At 43.4% G+C, this 26988-nt stretch overlaps 1 protein-coding gene across 1 annotated transcript in view; it reads left to right on the forward strand.

Annotated features, from left to right (window-relative positions):
- STK3 (serine/threonine kinase 3) overlaps window positions 1-26988 on the forward strand; it is a 294407-nt gene that overhangs the window by 202000 nt on the left and 65419 nt on the right. Inside the window, exon 10 of the mRNA XM_073550471.1 lies at window positions 17226-17401. Coding sequence (XP_073406572.1) covers window positions 17226-17401 — 176 coding nt within the window. The remainder of the gene's footprint in view (window positions 1-17225; window positions 17402-26988) is intronic.

Genomic DNA, 26988 nt, shown 5'->3' on the forward strand with positions numbered 1-26988 from the left:
GGTTCTGGTGTTGCACTTGTGCTAAAAGTGGTTCTGACCTTGTTCACATGTAGCAATCCACAGCAGGTTTCATGGCCATGTTAAAATTTAAAGTGTCAAAACATAGAGATTTGAGATTATGAAGAGGATTTGCTTAGCTTCTACTCCAAAAATCTTGGTTTAAGTTAGCGTGTGTTCGCACTGATTTTTTTTTTGTTTTTGGGGTGAGCAGAAACTCGCCAAATCCTTCTAAATTTGGTTAGGGTGAAGTATTAATGTATTGATGGTTCTGGTGATTTATTCATGTAACTACCCCCTTTCAAAATTTGCGTAATTTAGGATTCGTTCAGTATGGCAACGTGGTCTTTGGACCAAAAAATATTGTGCGCCCATGCTGTAACTAAAGATCCCTTTGAAGATAAGTAAATGTTTTTACAAAGTGACTGAATGTTTCACATGGATTAGTTGCGTATGTCCACTGATGTAAGGTGGACCCTCGCGTCTGCAGGGGAGTTTGCTGTTGACAGATCCTGCCTTCAATATGAAATTAGTGTCACTGTACTTTGTGATCAATCTCTACATCATGGCGCAAACTTTCTTGGAGGTAAAAAATATCTGAAAAGGCGGAATATACGTAATTGTAAATCTATTAATAAAGCCTCGGCTCTAACCACCGCATTTCAATTAATACAAGCTTTCCCATTTTTCTTTCTCAATGCCTCTTGGTGTTGTATGATTAATGACACGGGGGACTCGCGTTACATGTGGTAGGTATTTAGTGTGGAGCTTTTTATGAGATTTGGCTTTGGCTACCTATGTTCTGTTTTGCAGCACAATTTAAAGTATGGAATAAATTATCATGCGAGTGTGTCCCCATACATGTGTGCTGCATGGACCCCACACTATTACATCGTGCACTTCGTCCAGGGTCGTGGAGAAACACTGTCCCTCTATACAGCCACTTCCTTTTAGTACTATTTCTCAATTGTATTAATATTTATTATCCTAATATGAAGATTTTGCCTGGTAAATATACCACAGGTTCCAGCATATGTTAATCAGATCAGAAGCATTTCACATTACATATGAAATCGGGCTCTGGTTGCTCAGATTTCCCATTTGGTAGCGTAATGGACATATTTTAATGTTTTGAGGGTTTTTTTTTTCACCCAGGGAACATATTAATGATTAATTGATCATATTTTTTAATTTTGACTTAGGCATTGACCATTGGTGATGCCCTGGCATTGATGAGTTCCAGAAAAAATAAAAAAAAATACAAATTGAAAAACCTAGGTCCCTAGTGATAATCATGTCATCGCCAACATTATCAAGATCCCTTCAGGATTGGACAGGTTGGGTAAAGCGGTTTGTATTTATAATTACATTAAAATAAGTATTCCCGGAAAAAAATGGCAACGACTAAAGTGAAGTTTGGGGAGTCGTTTACCCCAAAGTTGTCTCATGGCCACTTTAAGTGATGTGATCCCTAGAAACCCCATGATCACTAGTACCTTTAGGTAGAGGACACCATATCAAGCATAAAGGCCAGGCACTGCGCCACAGAGTCTGCATAGCATAACATTGCATACCTAACTCCATTGCTGCAGAGAAACTTCTCTTTACTATGATCAGAGGCATTACAAGGAATATGGGCCTGCATTGGTCAGAATATACAGCTCTGGCACAAATTAAGACACCACTGCCAAATGTTCAGTATAGTTTCGAGTAAAATGAAATTTGTTCTTTTATACTATCAACTACTGACAACATGTCTCCGAATTTCCAAGCACTAAATTTTGTATTTATTTTCAGAAAATGAGAAATGGTCAAAAGAAGTAAAAAATGCAGTGCTTGCAGACCTCAAATAATGCTAAGAAAACAAGTCCATAATCATTTAGAAACAACAATACTAATGTTTTATCTCAGGAAGAGTTCAGAAATCAATATTTTGTGGAATAACCATGATTTTTAATCAGCTTTCCTGCGTCTTGGCATGCTTGCCACCAGTCTTTCATACTGCTTCTGGCTCAAAAATGTAAGCAGTTCTTCTTTGTTTGATGGCTTGTGACTATCCATCTTCCTCTTGATTACATTCCAGAGGTTTTCAATGGGGTTGAAGTCTGGAGATTGGCCATGACAGAGATTTGATGTGGTGGTCCTTCATCCACACATTGACCTAGCTGTGTGGCATGGCGCATTGTCCTGCTTTAAAAAACAGTCCTCAGAGTTGGGGAACATTGCCTGAGCAGAAGGAATCAACTGTTTTTCCAGGATAACCTTGTATGCGGCTTGATTCATACGTCCTTCACAAAGATTAACCTGCCCAATTCCAGCCTTGCTGAATCATCCCCAGATCACCGATCCTCCACCAAATTTTACAGTGGGTGCAAGACCCTGTGGGCTTGTACGCCTCTCCAGCTCTCCGTCTAATCATTACATGACCAGGTGTTGGGCAAAGCTGAAAATCAGAGAAGATTACCTTACTCCAGTCCTCTGTGGTCCAATCCGTATGGTCTTTGGCAAACTTCAGCCTGGCTCTCCTTTGCTTCTCATAGATGAAAGGCTTTTTTCTAGCTTGACATGACTTGAGCCCTGCCTCTAGGAGCCTGTTATGAAGTATTCTTATCCTGCACTTCACCCCAGCTGCCATTTGCCATTCCTTTTGTAGGTCACTTGATGTCATCCTGCGGTTGCTGAGTGACATTCGAATAAGATGTCGATCATCCCGGTCAGTGTAGAGTCGTTTTCGCCCTCTGCAGATCTGTAGCTTTGTTGTCCTCAATATCTGCTGCTGGACCTTGTTGTAATGGACTGCCCTCTTAGAAATTTTAATAATGGAGGCAACATGACACTCACTGTATCCCTCTGCTAGTAAAGCCAGAATTGAGCCCTTCTTTTTCTCACTCAAGACTTTTCTTTTCAACTCCTTTGGCATGGTTAAAAGTTATTTTTTCATTCCTATTAGTTTTGGGATATTACTAGCACTTGTTTTGCCATCCAGCTTGTCCTATTGCAAGAGGATTGTGAACACCACAGCAGGGTTTTTTATACTTACCTTCGTTAAATAAGATTTGGTTCAGGTGATCACCCAATCAGAAGCACATTAAGTAGAATGAGGTATACTCTGGTTGGAATTCAACTGACACTGGAATGGAAGTCAGACATGTAGACAAGCTGATTTTTTTTTTTTTTATTAAACTGTGCAGTGGTCTCTTAATTTTTGCCAGATTTGTATATACAGTATAGGTAAAAATGTTAAAGGGAATCTGTCTCCAGATTATTGCTATGTATTGAGATCAGCATGATGTAAAGGTGGAGACACTGATTCTAGCGATGTGTCAGTTGCTAGGCTGTGTTTTGTAGTTTTAGTAAAATCGGGAGATTAGCATTAGAGAACTAGGTGTCTCGTGCCTCCTAGTTCAGCCACGCCCCCACCACTGATAGGCAGCTTTCTACTTATGCACAGTGTACACAGCCAATCAGCGGTGTGGGCGGGGTTATACGCAGCTCAGCATTCAGAGCTCTGCTGGATCTGCAGCAGAAAACAGGGATTCAATCACAACTGCTGCACCCAGTAAACTGTGACACAAATCTGGAATCAGGGTCTCTGCCCTTACATCATGCAATTGTCAGATTCCCTTCAAAGAAGTTGGTCACTTTTTCTTAATTTCCCCAAATGTGCCTTAAGTTCCATTAATATTTTATTAGAATATCTTTGTCCAATCTTCATCGTGCATTGTGTGGGTTAACATGGCCCCTGATGAAGGGGAGATGTGACTAAAGAGTTATTTTAACTGCCTCCATGGAATAATAGAGCACACGGTACGATAGTTTCATTTGCCGTACGTAGTAGTATTAAATCGAGGCCATTCGATGGGTCTTGCCGTTCAGAAGTCCATGCATGCACCATCATCAGCCGCCATATAGTACATGGTAAAGATTGGACTAAACATTGATTTATATAGTGTCAATCCGGTAGCACAGATCTTCTAATACCATTATATTAGTAATTTTCTATGTTTTGTATCCAGCTGCTCATTTAGGAAACAAAGGCCCTTTCATGTCCAGCTCGTTAGTGCAGTTCATGGACAGTGTTTTTCCTACTCCAGTCCTCAACTATCCCCAATGATTTTAGAATGTCCCGCAAAGAATAAACAACAACTTTAAATTCCTGATGCACGGACCGGAATCAACAGTGCAGCTCTAAGGAAATCATTAAAGTGTGACGTTCTGTGATGAGTTTTTGAGGACAGGAGTGTAGACACTAATATTCGGGATTGGAAAGACACAAGGGACAAATTGATGTTTGCATACTCTTGTTCATGTATAGTCTAATCATTAGAAATTTCCATCATGGTTTCCGTACCATAGGAGCCTTGTGGACAAATATGTAAGCAAGTAATCCTCACCCTGAGATGTATTTTCAAGACCAATACTTGAGGCTTTCAAAACACTTGCCACATCCTTTATTTGGTGATTTTTTTTTACCCCAGTATTTGTAAGCTAAAACCAGGAGTGGGTGAAAAATGCAGAAGTTTCTATTATGCTTTTCCTCTGACTGTTCAACTAATGGTTTGGGCTTACAAATACTGGGGTAAAAAACTCCCCAAATACTCAGTGTGCTCATGGCCTAAGCCTGATCGTTCTGGGACTTTTGGTCTGGGGGGAGGGGCGGCGGCTCTATCAGTGATTGACAGGAACCTCTGTATGTACACTTATGCAAAGAAAACTGTCAGTCACTGATACGACCGCCCACTGGACCGAAAACACCGGAAAGAGCAGAGGTTAAATTAGTAAAACACAGGTGTATTAATTATTTTCTGGAAAAAAAGCTATATATCAATCTGCTCAGCTTTACCTTCTCTTTAATGTGGTGCCTTCAGATTGGACTGCAATTCATTGGTTAAGGGTTCTCTTTGAACCTAGCTAAATCATGTGAAAGCTCAAGAGTACTCATTCACCGCTTTTCCAGCCTGACTGACTGCTGCATACAGCTTGTATGGAGCAGAGTGAGACCTCAGCAGAAGTAGCAGGGAGGAGGGCCAATGAGGAGCTGTCAGTTAGGCTAGTTGGGTTTAGATTGAGTTTGAAGTCTCAAAACCGATTATACAGCCATTCTGACTTGGATGTTTACAGTAAGTACACCAGCCTCACCAAGTCTAAAAGATCTATTTAACACTGTGTGCAGTTTGTGTTGTGAAACCTGTTGACTGATTTCCTTTTAAGTGTAGGCATAGGTTTCTCATGTTAAGTAGCATGCCATTTTTGCACCTACGGTCTTGTTTTTATTTTGGAGCAGCTCTCCTCTCGTTAAATGCCCCTAATAGCATGTGTCATAATCTCTCTTAACAAAGTTGTTACGGAACAGATCCTCGCTGGCCGACCATCTGTTATAAATAAACACTAGGCGCTCGCGGCGCTGCAGTACGTCAGCGTTTATCTGTTGTAGAGGACTCGGTGCTAGTTCCCTCTTTCCGCCCACGTACAGTGAATCCTGCTGCTTGAGCGTTTCCCATCAGCAAATCCTCCAGGCGAAAGCATGACATCCTTACGTGCTGACAATGACAGCTGAATCCTAATTGAGTCTTTGCACACTATAGCTACACGCCACTTCATGGATCTCCCTGCAGGCGGGTGCCAAAAGCTGAGCGCCGGGGGGGGAGTAATGATCACCTGGGCGGCTGAAACTTGTGCCTGTTGACTTTGCATAAATTAATAACATGCATCATTTTAGCTGTGTGCCTCCACAGGATTGCATTGTGTTTTGCATATAGCGTTACATCTAAATGGCTAATATTTAATTAATTCCGCTTTAGTTGCTCTTTTTTCCTCCAGCTCTTGGCGAGATGTAAATTATTAATGCGCTCTATTAATATTAATTGTTTTCACATACACTTAGGGGGTTTCTGCTCTTGAAGCTTTAAATTCGTTGTTTGCTCCAGGAATAATAAGTTATTTCGCATCTGTGTTTTAATATACAGTGTTAATACCCTCCGAACCTACGTGCTAAAAAGATTTTGGAAAGGAGAAATATACACGTTTCAATAACCGATCACTCAGAAGTATTGAATCGTGGAAAACAACCCCGAACTATTTTCTCACATGGGAGGCGCTCGGACTATAGGATTAACACTTCCACTCAAGTGTAGAATAAATCATTCCAAGTAATCAGCGCTGCTTTCTGTGCGTATCACTTATAGTGGTGTCGTCATTGTGCTCTCCGTGCCGTGCGTAGATTCCTTAGTATTGAGCAGCGGCTTGTTTATGCATTCATCTTGCTTTAAAGGAAGACGAGCCTATTATTCAGCGCTGTGCGGAGAATGTTTCCATCGGTGCCCATTGTTAACCATTTCATGATAAGCCATTATCCCTATTAAGGGTTAATATTTAAAGCCCATGGACCCCTTCTGAATGATTGTTCAGTAGTGACGAGTGAGCATGCTCACCGATCGAGTGAGCATCGGGGTGCTCGGGTACGCATCGAGTATCAGGGTTGCTCAAGCGCCATGCTCGAGTTCCCGCCCCGGCCAATAAACATGCGGGATTGCCCGTGTATGGCAGGCAAGCCCTGCATGTTTTTTAGGCTTTCTAATATGGCGCTTGTGCAACAGTGATACTCCATGCGTACCTGAGCACCCGATGCGCGCGCATCACGAATGTTTATGTAAATGGGTGTATTTTAAGCAAAAAAAAAAAAAATAATTGCAATAGGGTTTCATGAAGTGTTTTTAATTGTTTGACTTCCGCCTTCTTTGCTTTACTGTACATTGCTAGCTGCTGAATTAAGCCCCCGTGGGTCTGTCAGTGAGCTTGTTCTGTCAGTAAGGTTTGTTACTCTGTTCTGTTTTCTGAAAGGGATTTAATATCAAGTTGTTAAAGGAGGTGTCAATGACTTAGTTTTTAAGCCCATGGTAAAAAAAAAAGAAAACCAATAAAAAAAAAAAAAAAAAAAAGCCAGGTTGTTAAACTAGGCTACTTCTTGCCTGTTCTTTAGGACTCAGAGCAGTCCCTGACCGCTCCTGCCGGCGATTCAGCTGCTACACGTTAGCAGAGCAGCTCTTCTGTTGATGGGGAGTGTCGGCCGACGTCATGCATGCTGATTGACAGCTGGCTCTCTGCAGTTAGGCCGTGTGAAGCCAGCTGTCAATCAGTATGCTGTTTGAATGAGGCATTATAGGGGTGTTATCCAGGACTAAATTATTATTTTTTTTTTTATTTTTTTTTTTTTTTTTACTAAGAGCTAAAAAGCAAACAGGCATATGGATGCAAATAGAGACAGCTACATGCCTGTTCTATCCTGACGGTGATTTTTGTGGCTCTGCGTCAACAGAGAAGCTCTTCTTATTCCAGTCCGCTCTGTCGATGGGGTGTAACTACTGATGTCATACTGATTGACAGCCAACAGTTATGCAGTCAATCAGCATGATGTCAGCACTGATGCTCTGTTAAAAGAGCACAGCGGGAGAGAAACTGCTGCTCTCTCTACGTGACGTCAGTGGAAGCCACAGAATTGTCGGCAGGAGCGATCAGTGTTCGCTCTGTGTGGGCTCAAGTATCCGGTGAATCTGCAGCAAAGCCCGCCTTAGTATTACCAGTAGAGTTGAGTGAAACAGGTCGGTCATATTCAAAAGTCGCCGTCTTTCGCTGAAGTCAGGTTTCATGAAACAAAACCCGACCATAGCATGAGGTCGGCCAGGAGGTCGGCGACCAGAGCGCCAAAGTCACGTTTCAAAAGATGCTTCCAGCGCTCTTTTTCAGCCAATGATGGAAGACGCACACTGTGGGCAACGCGATGACATAGGCATCGGTCACCACCATCTTTGAGAAGGGCATGCAAGTGATTGACTGGCTTTGTGTGCCATCACAGGGGCTATAAAAGGGCGTGAACGCCGACCGCCATCTTACTTATGCCGATCTTGGCATAGGGAGAGCTGCTGCTGATTCTGTAGGGAGAGCGTTAGGCATGGAAGAAGAACCAAAAAACTGCTTCTGCTGTTAGAGATTTCCACTTACAACACAACACTTTGTGTGCAGTGACAGGGGAGGCTCTATTTTTGTGCATCAGTGCTGTTGGTTATTAGGCTGCCTTATAAGGCTCCCTGATAGCTGCATTGCTGTTTGCACACTACTGTGCAAACTGCTTTTTTAAAAGCAAAAATACTTTTCTGCACAGTTACCAAACGTTCATTTTTCCACCCTTTTGTGTGTGCACTGTGCAGCAGTCCTGCTTATTAGGCTGCATCATTGTCCGCGTCCTCAAATCTCTAGTGAGATCCAAAATCTCACCAATCCTATATACACCCTCCACCTTGTCATACACCATCCAATTTCAGCCTGTTAAATTGAGGTGTAATCTCTCCTGGGCCAGAGACAATAGTTCTGCATCCTCAAATCTATAGTGAGATTCAAATTCTCACCAATCCTATAGACACCCTCCACCTTGTCATTCACCATCCAATTTCAGCCTGTTACATTGAGGGGTAATCTCTACTGGGCCTGAGACAATAGTTCAGTGTCCTAAAATCAATAGTGAAATTCAAATTTTCACCAATAGTAGATACACCTTCTACCTTGTTTTACAGTACCATATAGCTGGTGGTATTTGGGGTACATTTTCACAAAAATGAGCAAGTATGGTGGAAGACGCCATGGAAGTGGGCGAGTGTTGCCAGCTGGTCGCAATGGTGGTGGTGTTGCATCTGTTGGTAGTTGCAAAAGCACAATAGCACCTAAGGCAGGAGGTGTTGAGCCTGCGTCATCGTCTGGCTCCACAAGGCCTCGAAGGCCCTCTTTTCTGGGAGTAGGTAAACCACTTTTAAAGCCGGAGCTTCAGGAACAAGTTTTGGCTTACATTGCTGACACAGCCTCCAGCTCTCTCGCCTCCTCTTCTGAAGTTTCAAAAAAATAAAAGCACTGAGTCGTCATTGGAGGCTCCTGGTCAGGAACAACACCTTTCCTTGTGTCCTTCACCCCTACCAAAAATGAAGGATGTGGCAGGCCACACTACTGATTACTCCATGGAGCTCTTTTCACATACCATGCCTGGGTTAGCAAGTCAAATTGTGAATTCCCCAGTCCAAGATGAATCTGACATGGAGTGCACTGATGCACAGCCACTGCTAGATTTTTCTGCTGGTACATTCACTCAGAGCACTACATTGTCCTCGCAGTGTACTGAGGCAGAATCAGACCCTGATGAAACTCAGGTGCCCCTTCCCGCATACTATACCACCTTACACGGTGACACAGAGGAAGATGCACATGAAATTGAAGAGGAGGTGATGGATGACCCAGTTGTTGACCCAGATTGGCATCCATTGGGGGAAGAGGGTGCCGCTGCCAATAGCTCAGAAGAGGAGGAGGAGGATCCGCAGCAGGCAACGACATCGCAACAGCTGTTATCTGGCAGGACCGTAGCAGTCCAAAAATGTGTTACAAAAACCAAAAGAGTTGCACGACAGCTTGGCCAGACGGTCAAATTAGCACAGCGTGCAAAGTCTCAAAATGTCTTCCATAGTAGGAAGAGTGCAGTGTGGCACTTATTTGAACAAAATCCTAATGATCAGGCAAAGGTTATCTGTAAAACGTGCGCAAAGACCTTTAGCCAAGGGAAAAATTGGAGAAATTTGAATACCAGTTGCATGCTCAGACATTTAACCACCATGCACTTGCAAGCGTGGATGGACTACCAAACCTCACGTACCACATGTGCAGCTGCTCCGAATGAAGGTAGTCAGCAACGCTACATCGCTTCCCCCACTGTAAGCCCACCGGTTAGCACACCACCAGCAGCAAATGTCGAGGTGTCTTCGCAAGGGCAAAGCAGTCATGGAATCACTGTTATTGCTACGAAACAATCACTGACCTCAGGGAGACCAGTCAAAGAAAACACTGCGGCAGCCGGCAAAGGCGCTCAATCAGTGAAATCCTAGGTGCATTGCTCCCTGGGAAATACGAATATGCAAATAAAGTCTGTGGAGCCTCATTTGCTACGAAAGACTGAATCTAGGCCATCAGCAACACCACCAACACCACCATCACCAACCCTTTCTCAGTCCGCCATGTCCACCGCTAGTTCCACCATATGCAGCTCTCAAGTCCAGCTCGCCCTACCAGAGACTCTGAGTAGGACAAGAAAGTACTCATCCTCTCATCCGCGTACACTGGCTTTGAACGCCCACATTGCCAAACTAATCTCGTTAGAGATGATGCCCTACCAGTTCGTTGTAAGCAAAGCTTTCCGCGAGCTCATGGCCTACGCAGTACAATGCTATGACCTACCCAGTCGGCACTTCTTTTCGCGAAAAGCCATCCCAGCCTTCCACGTGCATGTGAAAGAACGCATTGTCCATGCACTCAAGCAATCAGTGAGTGGAAAGGTGCACCTCACAACAGATGCATAGTCCAGTAGGCATGGCCAGGGCCATTACGTGTCCATCACTGTGCACTGAGTTAATGTGTTGGATGCAGGGTCCACATGGGACAGCGGCAGTGGGACAGTGCTGCCTAGCCCACGGTATAGTAAACAGTTGTCTGTAGGCGTTCGACCCTTCTCTTCCTCCTCCTCCAGAAGCGAAAGCTCGTCCACAAAGCGCAGTCGCACGAGCACTCCATCCGCAGCTGCCAGTGTTGCACACGAGGTGTCCCACTATCGAACAGCTAGTGGTAAGCCTCAGCAGGCTGTGTTGAAGATGATGTGTTTGGGAGACAGCAGACACACCGTGGAGGTACTGGCCGACTACTTGCAGTGACAAACTGAGTCATGGCTGGGCAGTCTACATCTTGAGGCAGGCAAGGTAGTTAGTGATAACGGCCGGAATTTTGTGGCAGCCATAGCCCTTTCAAAACTCAGACACATACCTTGCCTTGCTCACACCTTGAACCTGGTGGTGCAGTGCTTCTTCAATAATTATCTGGAGTTAACACATCTGCTCCATAAGGTGCGAAGACTGTGCTCGCACATCCGCCGGTCGCCCGTGCACTCCAGTCGTATGCAGAAGCTGCAGCGATTGCTCCACCTTGCCAAGCACCGCCTAATTATCGACGTTGCGACAAGGTGGAACTCCACCCTGCACATGGTTCAGAGGCTGTGCGAACAGAGGCAGGCTGTAACACGGGCAGGCAGTTTGCAGGCAGACATGGAGTTGTCTGGTGTGCAGTGGTCGAAGCTGAAAGACCTCTGTAAAGTCCTTCAGTGTTTTGAGGAATGCACACGGCTGGTAAGCGCAGACGACGCCATCATAAGCAAGAGCATCCCACTTATGCGTCTGCTCATGCAAACTTTGACGCACATTAAGGAGCAGGCGTCGGCAGCTGAGGAGGAAGAGGAGTAGGGAAGCCTTGATGACAGTCAGCCATTGTCTGGTCAGGGAAGTCTCGTGGACGAGGTGGAGGAAGAGGATGCTTCTCAGGGGGCAAGAAAAAATGTTGGCGTGGCAAGGTCAGGTACAGGGTTTGTGTGTGACTGGAGGGATGTGGATTTGCCAGAAAGTGCTCCTCCACCCAGCACTCGCAGTGCATCATTGACACCTGGAACATTGGCCCACATGTCTGATTTTGCCTTGCAGATCCTAAAAAGCGACCCCCGCATTGCCAAAATGAACGATGACGACTACTGGTTGGCCAGCATCCTGGATACACGCTATAAAGGCAAATTCCAAAATATCATGCCACAGTAGAACCTAGAGCTAATATTGACTAACAAATAAGCAACTCTGGTAAACCGTTTGTTTGTGGCATTCCCAGCACACAGCGGCAGTGATGTTTTTCCAACAAGCCATAGGGGGCAACATGAAAGAGGTGTTCTTGGTGCACACAGCCGAAGTGGCGTTGAACACAGGGGTTTCATGACCATGTTGTGGACTGATTTTTCAAGTACCACTCACACGACTGGTAAACTGCATCGATCGAAAGTGACAGGAGACAGCAGTTGTCAACTATGGTAACAAACTACTTCTCCTCCCATATCGATGTTCTCCCTCACCGGTCATTCCCCTTTTGATTTTGTCCCACCCTCCCCTGCTGACACGTAGGTTGCCAGAAAAATGACTTGCTTTTGTCCTCCTCTTCCACGGACTTCTCCAATTACTCCATTTGCAGCTGCTGAATGTCCAACATCAACATATGCCAATTTTTCCACCTCCTTAACTGGGCTGCCTCCCCCCACAGGGCCAGGGTCACCACCTGGTGCACGCACCCGTGCGAGTGCCGTTGCCCTGGACAGGTGGGTGGGCACACTGTTTGGCAACGGCACTGGCACAAGGTCCCTCATAGTAGAATCAAGTGTCTCTGGCGGTAGGGGTGCACACCCGCCGTCAGACATACCGGCATACTATGAGGGGCCCTGTGCCAGTGCCGTCGCCAACGAGTGGGCCCCCCCTGCTTGCTCAGGATCACAGCACTTGCAAAGTTGAAATACTTACCTCTCCCTGCTCCACCGCCGTGACGTCTTCCGGGTTTCCTGACAGTGACATTCTGGTCAGAGAGTGCGATGACATCACATCTGTACGCCCTCTGCCTAAACAGTCCAAGTGCAGTGAGATGGAAGATGGGGACGACGAGGAGTCCAGACTAGTACAGGGATTCCCTAGCGAGGAGACTTATTTAATTGTTTTCAATGTTGGGAGAGCTATTTTTGAGGAGCACTATACTCTGGAGAATGATATGAGGTCCACCATACACTGGAGCATTCCAAAGGTGGACATCAGACACTGGAGCAGCATATACAGGGCCCATTATGCACTGGAGCATTAAAAATAGGGCCCATTATATATGGAGCATTATTTGGGCCCATAACACAGTGGGGACCAACATATACTGTAGCATTATGTGGAGCTCATCATATACTGTTTCAGACATTATATGGGACCAATGATTCTGTATGGAGAAATATATGGGCCTCATTACTCTGTATAGTGCACTATGCGGTGGCCATAATACTGTATGGAGTAATATACTGTCCGTTTTTGGAGCTATTGGAGAATTTAAAATGGATATCAGTCATGAGATGTAAGAAGTGAAGTATTTTTCATTGTACTATACCGCTATTTCTCTGCCGTATCAGAGGATCTTAAATTGTGGCATGTGTTAACGGAGCCCAGTGACACTCTTTGGCCCAGGGCCCACGAAAATCTGGAGCCAGCCCTACCCCCCCCCCACAACTTTAGCCAAATAGCCCCCAGTTTTCAATGCCTAACTATTTTTATACAGTAAAATAAGGTTGACGTGCTTAAGTAATAAGAATTGATGTTTTTCGCATTAAAATGGGCACTGTAGGTGTGTTTCCTGTCCTCCACTCTCTGCCGACTTTTCTTCCCCATTGACTTGCATTGAGTTTCGTGTTCCAGTCGGCCTTCGACTTTTCATGATAATCGGCCGATTGCGTTCGACCCGACTTTTGAGAAAGTCGGGTTTCATGAAACTCGACTCGACCCGAAAAAAGGCAAAGTCGCTCATCTGTAATTACCAGTATAACTAGAAGTGTCTGGCACAGCAGGAGCATGTGGGGTGAAGCTTCAGAGCACTCCTCAGAAGAAGGGAAGTTAATTTGATAGCAATCAAAGGTCTTGTATGTGGTATAAATTTCCTGTACTATAGTGATTTGTTTTAACTGGGCTTATTACGTTCATTTTACTACTTAGGAAGATTTGCCTGAAGATCCTCCCTTTTTTTTCAATGATGTTAAAGGAAAAGTTAGCTGTGAGTTTTGGATATTCTTTACATATTGGGGGTAATCATAATTCCCAATGCGTTTTTTTTTTTTTTTTATCTAGATCTTCTGTTTACTAAGCACTGACTCCAAACATGTACGATGCTTAAGTGGATCTGTCACCAGATTTCTCAATTCAAATGGCATACATTATTAAATAGATCATCTTAGAACTGATGACACTAGTGTACTTATTTTGAAAATCCATGTCAGAACGGCTGTATAATTCTTATTGAAAGTGTGAATTTCATCTTGTGCCCATTTAGCCTGATTGACATCTCTTCAGTGTCCCTCCTCCCTTCTGCTGCTGACATGTCATACTGCTCAGTACAAGCTCCAGCGGTCAGTCAGTCAGGCTGGGCAGGCAGACATTGAATGAATTTGGACACATGAGCCTTTAATTCTTTACATGATCTCCTAAATGTTGACCATGGCCCTCACTCCTTTTGGTATGTGTTAAGCCCCCGTTACACACTGCGATATCGCTAGCAATATCGCTGTAAAGTCACCGATTTTGTGACGTTGCAGCGATATTGCTAGCGATATCGCTGCATGTGATACTTACCTCCGACAGGCTCCCCCCGCTGGTTATCGCTGATCGCGCGAGAAGCTCCTGGATCATTTCTCGTCAGCCACTTCCTGCGGCGCTTCCTGCTGTGACGCGTGGAGCCGGGCGGGAGGACGCAGGATCGCCGCGTCTGACAGGTAAGTAGCGATCCCCGTCCCCAGCGATGTCGCTGGTGAGATCTGCCTGTGTGGCAGCTCACTAGCGACCACCTAGCGATGCACCAGCGATCCTGACTGCGTCATATCGCTGGTCGGTATCGCTGGTGCATCGCTAGGTGTAACGATACCCTTACTCTGTTATGTCTTATCTTATTGGTACAAGTCTCCTCTGAATTGTAAAGTGCTGCGGAATATGTTGCAAAATTAAAACTATTTATCAGAAATATATAACCTTTATGAGGTCATTTTCCAAATAAGGACACCAGCCACATCAGGAAGAAGATCTGTTTAATAATTTATGCAGCTTTCATTGTAGAATCTCGTGACACATCTGCTTTAATTTTTCAAGTCCTGTCTGCTTTGGGCATTAAAGAATAGCAATGCTGCGTATTGACCGCAAATCTATTCCTATCTCCTGAATGGACATTTTCTGGAGTTGTCGGGGCTGATGGCTTTCTCCATAGAAGTGTCTGTGATTTTCATGTTTTTCTTTGCTTGCCTTGGCATGTTTTTGAGCTTGTCTTCCTCTGGAGACTACGGATAACTTTGGAAAAAAAGTGTTGAGTTTGTCAGGTTTCTACGGGCAGTCCTTTACATTTGCTGAGTTTAAGGCCTGTATTCACATGAGAATATTGGGACTAATCAGTGGAAAGAAAGCTCTGATACAAACAGTTCTCAAACTTTTTAATACAAATTTCAATGTTGAGGGTGGAAGGGGGTTATTCTCCGGTCGACACCAGTGCATTTCACAGATCCTTTTTTTTTCTTTTCTCATGGTGCTCATTTGTAGCCGTGTTAGAGGTGTTACCACTAGTGTTCCCTTATTGCACATAAAAGGGCAGTGATTTTTTTTACCATCGTTTTTACGACCCTCTAATTGTGCTGATTGCTTTTGGATGCGGATGAGATTCTGTGCTGCATTTGATAAATGTACATGAGACGTTTATGTATATGCAGTCAGGAGGCCTGTGTGAACCCGGGCCCCCCCTGAATATAAGATCTAGCAGGATTTTATGAATATGCTTGAAATGCAAACCCTACCCCAAAAATAAGCCCTAGTTACTGTCAGGGTCGGGGTTGTGGGGAAAGGACAGTTCTCATGATGTCACCAAAGGTCGTTTAATAGTGGGAATCTGTGGTTTGTACCGTATGTGTGTAGTGTGTGTCTGTGTGTATATATGTACAGTATATATTGTGTGGATATATCAATTTGTGTGTGTGATATGACATGATTATATTTGTAAAAATGTTTAATTTTTTTGTTCAAGAATAAACTGGATTGTTGTTCCTGAAATAAAATAAGACAGCCCCTTTAAATAAGCCATACTTATTCGAATACAAGAGCCTGCATCATTTTCGGGGAAACGCTGCAGCTGTTGCCCGAGACCTCACTTAGCTGTCTACTATATTTCAAGACTCCAGTTATTGTGGGGAGAGTTGGAAGCCCCCCACATACACAATTAGACTAATGTTATCCAAACCCGCCAACCAGTTCGGCCAACAAACTGTGTATGAGAGTGCTGGAAAATTGATTGTCAGGGAAGATATTGATCCAGCATGTCTCAAGGTACTGTCACACTTAGCGATGCACCAGCGATCCCGACCAGTGATATGACGCGGTCAGGATCGCTGGTGCATCGCTAAGTGGTCGCTAGTGAGCTGCCACACAGGCAGATCTCACCAGCGACATCGCTGGGGATGGGGGTCACTACTTACCTGTCACACTAGGCAGTCCGTCGCTCGTCTCTCCACAGGAAGCCCAGCAGGAAGCTGACGACGAGAAACAGTCCAGGACGTTCTCGTGCGATCAGCGATAACCAGCGGGGGAGCGGTTGGAGGTAAGTATCACACATAGCGATTTCGTTAGTAATATCGCTATAACGTCACAAAAACCAGTGACGTTATAGCGATATTGCTAGCGATATCGCTTAGTGTGACAGGCCCTTTATGCCGGACTGCTGATTGTCGCCTGGTTTCAATAGACTGTGGTTGAAGTGCAAGATAAGTAGAACAATACACAGTGCACTTCTCTCTCCTCTACCTTCAAGGAGTTGATAGATTATGATTCTATCCCTGAAGGTCTGACTCCCAGAGCGCCGCTCAATAGATTTGCTATCTTTGTTCTGGAATTGCCCATCAGTTCTTAGCAGCTACAATGTGTACAGAGAATTTCCCCCTTTTACTTCGTCATCAAGACTGGCAATTCCTACTCCAGGGTGAAGGGCACTTGGGGGGCACGCAGCGTCCTGCACTGAGGCTATGACCAAGGATATTGAAAAAGATGTCCGTCCATGCTGAGGGCGAGTGATTATGGCACATGATACCGTACTGGCCCCCGCTTATTAAAATATCATAAGCGCTAATATAAAGAGCTTTTGCTGCTCATATCAGCTCTCGAGTAAAATTAAATAATCCAGTTCTTCAAGATACTGGGGTTACAGCTTTGAGACGTTGAAGAACAGACAGCTTTTCCCGTGGTGTGAGGTGCATGCCTGGCGTACATTTCTGGTATGGTTCACCACAATTCTTGGTGTAGATTGTGTCTTTGCCAGGGGAAGGTTGGAGAAGTCCTCCTTCTATTAAACCAAGCCAGGAAAAAGAGGCAAAAATGTTCTACTCTCCTTATGGCAAGTACGTATTTCCTGTGCTGGTGGAAGCGAGGATATAGTGGATTTATTGGTGTCATGTAGTCAGTAGCCGCTATTGTTGTGATTTCTGTATGATTGGTGGGATTTGGCCTTCTACAATGTTGAGTGTTTATTGTTCAAGTCTTTATCATGTAATAAACTTTTCCTTTTTTAATAACTAGGAAATGCAACGTCTCCCCAAGCACCGCGGCCTTCCTTCATGGACTACTTTGATAAGCAAGACTCCAAAAATAAACCCCACGAGAACCACAACCAGAATGTCCACGACCAGTATCACATATCCAAGAATGTATTTCCCGACAACTGGAAGGTTCCTCCTGATGGTGATTTCGATTTTGTGAGTAACTACAATGTAATTCCATGTTTCGGCATCTGTCATCAGTTCAGTCACACAGCCCTCTCTTCTGTGGCCGATCCGGTACATTTCCTGGTGTAGCAGTGCACCTCCAGCATAGAAGAGAGAGGACTCAATTCGGCACTTCAGAAGTGAGTGCGCACCCAAGAATTCGCTTTAGACAGTGCTCAATGTGGTCAAGCTAACGCTGGCAGCCAAGGCCGAGGGAGGCAGCCACATGCAAAAGATAGAGGGCAGGATGGTGCATGGAGCCTCTTTGGGCCACACTATGCTTCCACCCAGCACCCTAATGTGCAGATTTGATAAAGTTCTGTTTCTGCATATGAAGGCAATGATTAATTAAGTAGAGGTATAATTAGTTTAAAAATTGTTAAATTATATGTAAGATGTGAAAAATATAAAATAATGTAAAACACACAGCAAGTATACTGCACAGGTCCTAGTCCCATTAACCCCGAAGCCTGTTTTCACCTTCCTGACCAAGCCAATTTTTACAATTCTGACCACTGTTACTTTATGAGGTCATAACGGCCAGTAAAATTTCTTTGATATGACTTGCATTTATTTGTGAAAAAAACCCCGGAAATTTGGCGAAAATTTTGCAAATTTTGCAATTTTCAAACTTTTAATTTTTATGGTCTTAAATCAGAGAGCCATATCGCACAAATTAGTTAATAAATAACATTTCCCACATGTCTACTTTACATCAGCACCGTTTTGGAAACATCTTTTTTTTGTTAGGAAGTTATAAGGGTTAAAAGTTGAGCTTCGATTTCTCATTTTTACAGAAAAATTTATAAAACCATTTTTTTAGGGACCACCTCACATTTGAAGTGACTTTGAGGGGCCTATATGGCAGAAAATACCCCAAAGTGACACCATTCTAAAAACTGCACTCCTCGAGGAACTCAAAACCACATTCAAGAAGTATATTGACCCTTCAGGTGCTTCACAGGAATTTTTGGAATGTGGAAGAAAAAAATAAACATTTTTACTTTTTTTTCACAAAAATTTTCTTTTAGACTTAATTTTTTTTACTTTAGCAAGGGTAGCAGGAGAAAGTGGACCATACAATTTGTTGTGCAATTTCTCCTGAGCATGCCGATACCCCATATGTGGGGGGGAAAAGTACTGTTTGGGCCCATGGCAGGGCTTTGAAGGAAAGGAGCGCCATTTCACTTTTTGAATGTAAAATTTGCCTGCATAATTAGCGGACACCATGTCATGTTTGGAGAGCCCCTGATGTGCCTAAACAGTGGAAACCCCCAACAAGTGACACCATTTAGGAAACTAGACCCCTTAAGGAACTTATCTAGATGTGTGTTGAGCACCTTGAACCCCCAGGTGCTTCACAGAAATTTGTAATGTTAAGCTGTGAAAATGAAAAAAATCACATTTTTCCCAGATAAATCTTTTCTTTTTTTTTTTTTTTTTTTTTTTTTTTTTAGCTCCAAATTTTGCATTTTCATAAGGTTAAAAGGAGAAATTGCTCCATACAATTTGTTGTGCAATTTCTCCTGAGTACGCCTTTACCCCGTATATGGGGGAAAACTACTGTTTGGGTGCATGCCAAGTCTTGGAATGGAAGGAGCGCCAATTTGACTTATTGTATGCAAAATTTGATGGAATAATTAACAGATGCCATGTCGCGTTTGAAGAGCCCCTGATGTCCCTAAACAGTGGAAACCCCCACAAATGACACCATTTGGGAATTTAGACCCCTTTGGGACCTTACCTAGATGTGTATTGAGCACCTTGAACCCCCAGATGCTTCACAGAAATTTATAACGATAAGCCGAGAAAACAAAAAAAATCTAATTTTTCCCACAAAAATCTTTTTTAGCTACAAATTTTGTATTTTCACAAGAGCAAAAGGAGAAAATGGACACCAAAGTTTGCTGTGCAATTTCTCCTGAGTTCACCGATACCCCATATGTGGTCAAAAACTACTTTTGAGGCACAGTGCAAAGCCTCTGTTCAGTGGTGTCCTTTTCAGAAGTGCACAAAACTATGCAAGCCAAATAAGAGGGACACCGCCGATCACGGTTCCTATGGCGTCCACAGTGACTCAATTTGCCTCATTATAGGATATTTTCTGCCAGGGATTCTGTCTGAATCACGTATTTCAGCGATTTACACGGAAACCCGGTGTAAGCGCTCAGCACAGAACAAAGGATAAATGTGCGCCGAGCCTTACTGCAATCTTTGGGAGGCAGAATGAAAAAATCAACAGTAGGTGAAGAATTGATTTTATTTATTTTTTATGGTGTTCCTCGTGTGGTATAAGTGATTAGGTTACTTTATCCTTCGGGTCGGTGCGATTCCAACAATACCAGATTAAGATCAGGTTTTTATGTTGGGCTGCTGTCACACGCTAAACGGCACTTTTTATGGCGAAAATTAGTTTTTGCATCACCACATTTTGAGAGCTATAATATTTGCATATTTAGTCCCACAGAGTCATGTCAGGGCTTGTTTTTTGCAGTACGAGCTGACGTTTTTATTGATACAATTTTTGGGCACATGACTTTTTTAATCACTTTCTATTCTGATTTTTGGTAGACAGAATTTGATCACTTTCTATTCTGATTTTTGTGAGACAGAATGAACAAAAACCAGCAATTCAGGAATCGCTTTTTTTCTTCTTCTATTTTTTTTTTATACCGTTCTGTGTGTAGTAAAATGGTAAGGCCAGCTTTATTCTTCGGGTCAGTACGATTACGGCAATACCTCATTTATATAGTTTTTTTATTATGTTTCGGTGTTTTAACACAATAAAAACTTATAGTAAAAATAATAATTTTTGCATTTTTTCTGAGAGCTATAGCTTTTTTGTTGCTGATGGAGCTGTTTGGCTGCTTGTTTTTTGCGGGACAAGATGACGTTATCAGCGGTACCATGTTTATTTACATCCGTCTTTGATCGCGTTTTATTGTACTTTTTGGTCGGCGGCATGATGATAAAGCATTGTTTTTTGCCTCGTGTTTTTTTTTTTTTTTTTTTTTACAGTGTGCACTGAAGGGGATAACTAGTGGGACAGTTTTATAGAGCTGGTCGTTACGGACTCTGCAATACCAAATATGAGTACTTTTATTGGGGTTTTTTTTTTTAAATTTATTTACATGTATTTATTGGAATAATATATTTTTTTTCTTTATTTAGGGATTTGTAAAAAAAATATTTTTACACTTTGTAACTTTTTTAAAACCTTTTTTACATTGTTCCAGTATGGGACATCACTATATATTGTCAGATCGCTGATCTGACAGGCAGTGAAGGAAGATTGCCGGCACCTGCTCTCAGCAAGAATTCACAAGCCACCTTACCTGCAGGACCCAGAAGGACCCCGCAGCCATCTTGGTGCCGGGGGTCTCCAAAGAAACCATCGAGACATCGCGATCGTCCTGGTGGGAGTGTGCAGGGAGAGGGGGACTTCTCTATGCCGTAGTCACTACTGACAGTGGCATTAAATGGGGTTAAGGCTGTGTGCACACGCTGCGGAAAAGGTGCGGATTCATCCGCGCAGATTTTGTACAATCCGCAGGTGAAACCGCAGGTCAAAAGACCTGCGGTTTTACCTGCGGATTGCTCTGCGGTTTTGCCCTGCGGTTTTTCATCTCCTCAATGGAGGAGATGGCAAACCGCAGGAGAATCCGCAGAAAGAATTGACATGTCAATTCTTTCTGCGGATTGAAAACCGCAGATAATCCGCGCGGAAAATTCCGCACCGTCTGCACTGCGGTTTTTGATTCCCATAGGGAATCATTGTACTGTACACCGCAGCAGAAACTGCTGCGGGTCCGCAGCGGCCAAAACCGCTGCGGAACCGCAGCAAAATCCGCAGCGTGTGCACACAGCCTAAATGCCCTCGATCGGTGCTAGCATTGCTGCGGGGTGTCAGCTGTCACATACAGCTGACACCCGCACGCGATTGCCGCGGTGCTCAGCGTGAGGCCGCCCGATTGTACCGCCATAGATGTACTGCTCTTTGCGGGAACGCACCTCCCACAGAGCAGTATATGTACGGCGCATGTCGGGAACAGGTTAAAGAAGCCACCCTCCCATCAAAGTTAGTATCATCTTATAGCAGTCATCATATTATGTAGCACTGTGCACTTACAATTGCTTATTTTACCTTTCTACCCAGTTAATTCTTCTCTTTTCTCTATGTAGAAACAGGAAGTCTCTTGTCCCCCTGCACGAGTCATCTCCCTCTTCAACTCCTCACCCAGCTGCTCACTCCTCCTCCTGCCAGGGACTTTTGCAGTGACTCATGACTGGTATATATTGAAAGGAGACTTCCTTTTTCTACAAAGAGCTTAGAAGGACTCAGCTAGTCAGTCTTCAATCACATCATGTCATAGATCTAATGAAAAAAAGAAGAATTATCTGGGTAGAAAGGCAAAATGAGCAATTGTAAGTACACCGTGCTGTATGATATGACTTCAGTGTATTAAGAGGATAATCATTTTGATAGGAGGAGGAGGAGGGCTTCTTTATTGTGACCTGTGCACAAATATTCTGCTGCTTTAGGGTAAAAAAAATGTACATTTCCACACACTTTATGCAAAATCATGTCCCTAAGTCTCCAAGGCTATTCAGAAAAAGAGGAGGATAATGTATGTCTGTTCCTTCATCTAATCATCTGCGCCTTAGTGCGATGAGCTGATTAGGTCTTTTTTTTTGTAATTGCATGTTCTGCCCTCCTTTGCACCATGTGATAATAGTAGCCTTCAGATAGGCCCTATTCATATGTATGCTCCTACTATACACAACATGTATCTGCAGAGCGCCGATAATTCAACAAACTCCATAATATTGTCATTTTGGCTTCATTTACAATTAGGTCCATATATATTTGGACAGAGACAACATTTTTCTAATTTTGGTTCTAGACATTACCACAATGAATTTTAAACAAAACAATTCAGATGCAGTTGAAGGTCAGACTTTCAGCTTTCATTTGAGGATATCCACATTAAAATTGGATGAAGGGTTTAGGAGTTTCAGCTCCTTAACATGTGCCACCCTGTTTTTAAAGGGACCAAAAGTAATTGGACAATTGACTCCAAGGCTATTTCATGGACAGGTGTGGGCAATCCCTTCATTATGTCATTCTCAATTAAGCAGATAAAAGGCCTGGAGTTGATTTGAGGTGTGGTGCTTGCATTTGGAAGGTTTTTCTGTGAAGGAAACATGCGGTCAAAGGAGCTCTCCATGCAGGTGAAACAAGCCATCCTTAAGCTGCAAAAACAGAAAAAACCCATCCGAGAAATTGCTACAACATTGGGAGTGGCAAATTCTACAATTTGTTACATCCTGAGAAAGAAAGAAAGCACTGGTGAACTCAATGCAAAAAGACCTGGGCACCCACGGAAGACAACAGTGGTGGATGATCGCAGAATAATCTCCATGGTGAAGCGAAACCCCTTCACAACAGTCAACCAAGTGAACAACACTCTCCAGGAGGTAGGCGTATCAATATCCAAATCTACCATAAAGAGAAGACTGCATGAAAGTAAATACAGAGGGTTCACTGCACGGTGCAAGCCACTCATAAGCATCAAGAAACAAAAGGCTAGACTGGACTTTGCTAAAAAACATCTAAAAAAGCCAGCACAGTTCTGGAAGAACATTCTTTGGACAGATGAAACCAAGATCAACCTCTACCAGAATGATGGAAAGAGAAAAGTATGGTGAAGGCGTGGTACAGGTCATGATCCAAAGCATACCACATCATCTGTAAAACACGGCGGAGGCAGTGTGATGGCTTGGGCATGCAAGACTGCCAGTGGCACTGGGTCACTAGTGTTTATTGATGATGTGACACAGGACAGAAGCAGCCAAATGAATTCTGAGGTATTCAGAGCCATACTGTGTGCTCAGATCCAGCCAAATGCAGTCAAACTGATTGGTCATCATTTCATACTACAGATGGACAATGACCCAAAACATAAAGTCAAAGCAACCCAGGAGTTTAATAAAGCAAAGAAGTGGAATATTCTTGAATGGCCAGGTCAGTCACCTGATCTCATCCCAATTGAGCATGCATTTCACTTGTTTAAGACTAAACTTCAGACAGAAAGGCCCACAAACAAACAGCAACTGAAAACCACCGCAGTGAAGGCCTGGCAGAGCATCAAAAAGGAGGAAACACAGCGTCTGGTGATGTCCATGAGTTCAAGACTTCAGGCAGTCATTGCCAACAAAGGGTTTTCAACCAAGTACTAGAAATGAACGTTTTATTTACAATTATTTAATCTGTCCAATTACTTTTGGTCCCCTTAAAAACAGGGTGGCACATGTTAAGGAGCTGAAACTCCTAAACCCTTCATCCAATTTTAATGTGGATACCCTCAAATGAAAGCTGAAAGTCTGAACTTCAACTGCATCTGAATTGTTTTGTTTAAAATTCATTGTGGTAATGTCTAGAACCAAAATTAGAAAGATGTTGTCTCTGTCCAAATATATATGGACCTAACTGTATATACAGAAACAATAAGTCATTCTATCCCATAGAATAGGAAAAAGGAAAACATGCCATGCAGAGGTCAATATATGAAGACGGCGGTCCAGGGTTGAAACTAGTGTATGGGCTTTGTACGACTTAGGCCGGTTTCACATTTGCGTTAAAGGCCGCAGCTAAGCCCCACCCCCTGCCGCGCCGCCGGTAGCTCCGCCTCCTGGCGCATGGCGTTGCATGCGTCATGCGTCCCCTATCTTTATCACTGAGGATGCAGGCCGTGCGCAGTATGCGTTTGGCGGCGCCTGCGTCCTTTTGACGGTGCGCCGAGCGCAACCAAATTGCAACAGGTTGCGTTTGGCGCTGGTCGGCGCACCGTCAAAAGGACACAGGCTCCGCCAAAACGCTTACTGTGCATGGCCTGCGTCCTCAGTGATAAAGATAGGGGACGCATGCAGCGTCATGCGCCCGGAGGCGCGGCAGGGGGCGGAGCTTAGCGGCGGCTGTGCACAGGCCGACGCTGCGGCCTTTAACGCAAATGTGAAACCGGCCTAATTTGATGCCTTTTTGTGTTGTGTTTTCTTTTTTAATACTTTTGAATAATATTTTAACAATTAAATACCTATTGATATTACTTACCTCTTGATCCATTATGTATTCCCTCTGGACTTTCCCTATCAGCAGCACCCCAAGGCTCGGTATTTATTTCCGTGCTTCATCATTTATATAGTGCCTTATTAGAGTCTAGTCGTCTGTTTTACTAAATGTTCAGCTCATACAGTTTGTGTAAAAATGTAAAATGTGCCCAATTGACAGTCACTGACTCATTGTGTGACCGATAAGGGTCTACAAAGTCTTGTGAAGACCTGTGTGATCACCTCCTGTATCCGGGAAGCGTTGACCTGCGGCAGTCCTTGTCTCCCTATCGGAGGACTGACGTTTCGTGCTCCTCGCAGCATCTTCTGATCCGTATATGCTGTGAAGATCGGCTTTTGCTGCTGAGAGAAGGAACGTCTGTAAGTGCCGATCAGTTTCTCGTTGAGCGGATGGTTTGCATAATAAATTGTATATTTTTCAGAAGGCTATAAATATTTCAAGCCTCTGCCATAATGTCCATGAATAATTCACGAGAACTTTACATGATGCAGAGATTACAAACTTATATTTACCTTTTTTGTATCAAGTGCAAGGCATAGAGAAAATGTGAGAAATCATTTATGCGAGGAGGAGGTTGTGCCATCTTCCCAAAATCCCTCCAAAGTGCCAGCAAGTGAGGGGCTCACACTTTCCTAATTCAGCCTCCTCTTGTCAGGTATAATCCATCTATAGCAGCAGAGACCCGGACGCAGAATTCAGGAATTGGTCGTAGGTGGATATCGCTCCGCTGCTACTCTCCTTTCGGTCAAACTGCATACAGGAACATCTGAGACATTATCTCTCAGTTCAGAGAAGGCGAGCTATTGGACATTTGTTGGCGCAGCCCATCCTTGGAATTGAGAGAAAGGAAGTTCCAACATCTATAGTGCTGGTAGAATGCTGGCGCACAAGAGCTGCCTGTTTTTAAAGTGCGGATTGCAAGTTAGACTAATGTGTGTATAAAAATCCTCTCTTGGTGGGCAGTAAGACCCCACTTTTACTCCTGGATTTGTATGACTGTAAAGCTGCTCATTAATGAAGGTTTAACATTTTGCTGAATTACTTCCTACAGAGACCAAACTCTGATTTTGAAAGGAACAGCCAACCATCCAGTGTTTGCAGGTGTCCGGACTGCTCCACTGTGGTAGATATTAGATCAGACATGCTGGATTTTAACATGCCCGGTCATTTCATTCTCACAGGAGGTAACTTAGGCTATGTTTACACGTTGTGGAATATTTCAACTATGGATTTGGTTACAAATCCGAAACAAATAACGAATTTGCTGTCAAAATCTGTAAGCGTTACTTGCGGATTTGGCTGTGGGTTTCGCCCTGCACCATTTACTAAGCATTGAACAGGGTAAAACCCGCAATGAACAACTGCATAATTTGAAATCTGCTCTACTCTTGTGCAGATTTTTGTCTGCAACATGTGACTGGGGTTTAAATAAAAAAGCTCAAAACATTTATTTGCACTTGAAATAGTTGTGGATTTGCGGTGCGTAACCCTGCACCGTTAATCTGCGATATGTGAAATTGTTTTTTCGGGAGCGGTTTCTGAAAGTGACTCTCTTCCTTCTTGCCTCTGGGAACACGTGCCGAGCAAGTAGGTGAACGGGGGTTAGTATTGACGCTCAATACGGGCAGGATAGTGCCTCTCTATGTAGTAAATCGGGCGCACTACTGCCTATTAGACCAATTTCCTAATGAAAAATAGTCCGAAACAATAATTTTTTTTAACCTGTATACGAAAAAGTAATAGCAAATTAAAAAAAACAAACAAATAATATAAACCTAAGATTTACTCGATTTACACAGAAAATAAAACAAATAAAATTAATGAAAAAAAATTCCATTTATGAACAGTAGTTTACATTTCTTAGTAAAAAAAAAATAATAATAAAAAAAATAAGAAGTCACAATGTGGAGTAGCTTTGTAAACACTTTTTAAGATTTTTTTTTTTGTCCTGGCAGTCACCAGTCCTCTGTTTCTTGCCATGCCTGATAATAATAACAACTTGGATTTGCTTCCATCTGCTCCCCGACGGGAGCTCCTCGCAGGACTTCTTCCTCCGTATGTCCTTTTCAGTTGGATACGAGCACGATTTTAATCCTGACCTTGAGTTCCTGCATGATTTTTTTTATTTCTTCCCTTCCTTATCCAATATTTCCAGGTTTTGCGGCTGGAGATGAATCAAGACGTGAAAAAAAATATTTATTTTCTTCTCCCTATATAATTTTACCTTGTAGAAGTCTTCCCGCCGCCTGTTTTTAATCTCCGATATTGCAGGCAATAACCTTGCAATATCGCGCTGTTAAAATGTAAAGTTGCTCTCGAGCCCGAGGGATTTCCATTTCTGCAACGATTGAATCAATTAGTTTTAGATGAAGCAAACGAGAAAAAAAAATGAAAAAAAAAAAAAAAAAAAAGTTCCACTGCGTTATATCACAAGAAAACGTACCATGTG

The sequence above is a fragment of the Dendrobates tinctorius genome, unplaced genomic scaffold (assembly GCF_039654945.1).
Source record: "Dendrobates tinctorius isolate UK_male_01 unplaced genomic scaffold, ASM3965494v1 ptg000165l, whole genome shotgun sequence".
Lineage (NCBI taxonomy): Eukaryota > Metazoa > Chordata > Amphibia > Anura > Dendrobatidae > Dendrobates > Dendrobates tinctorius.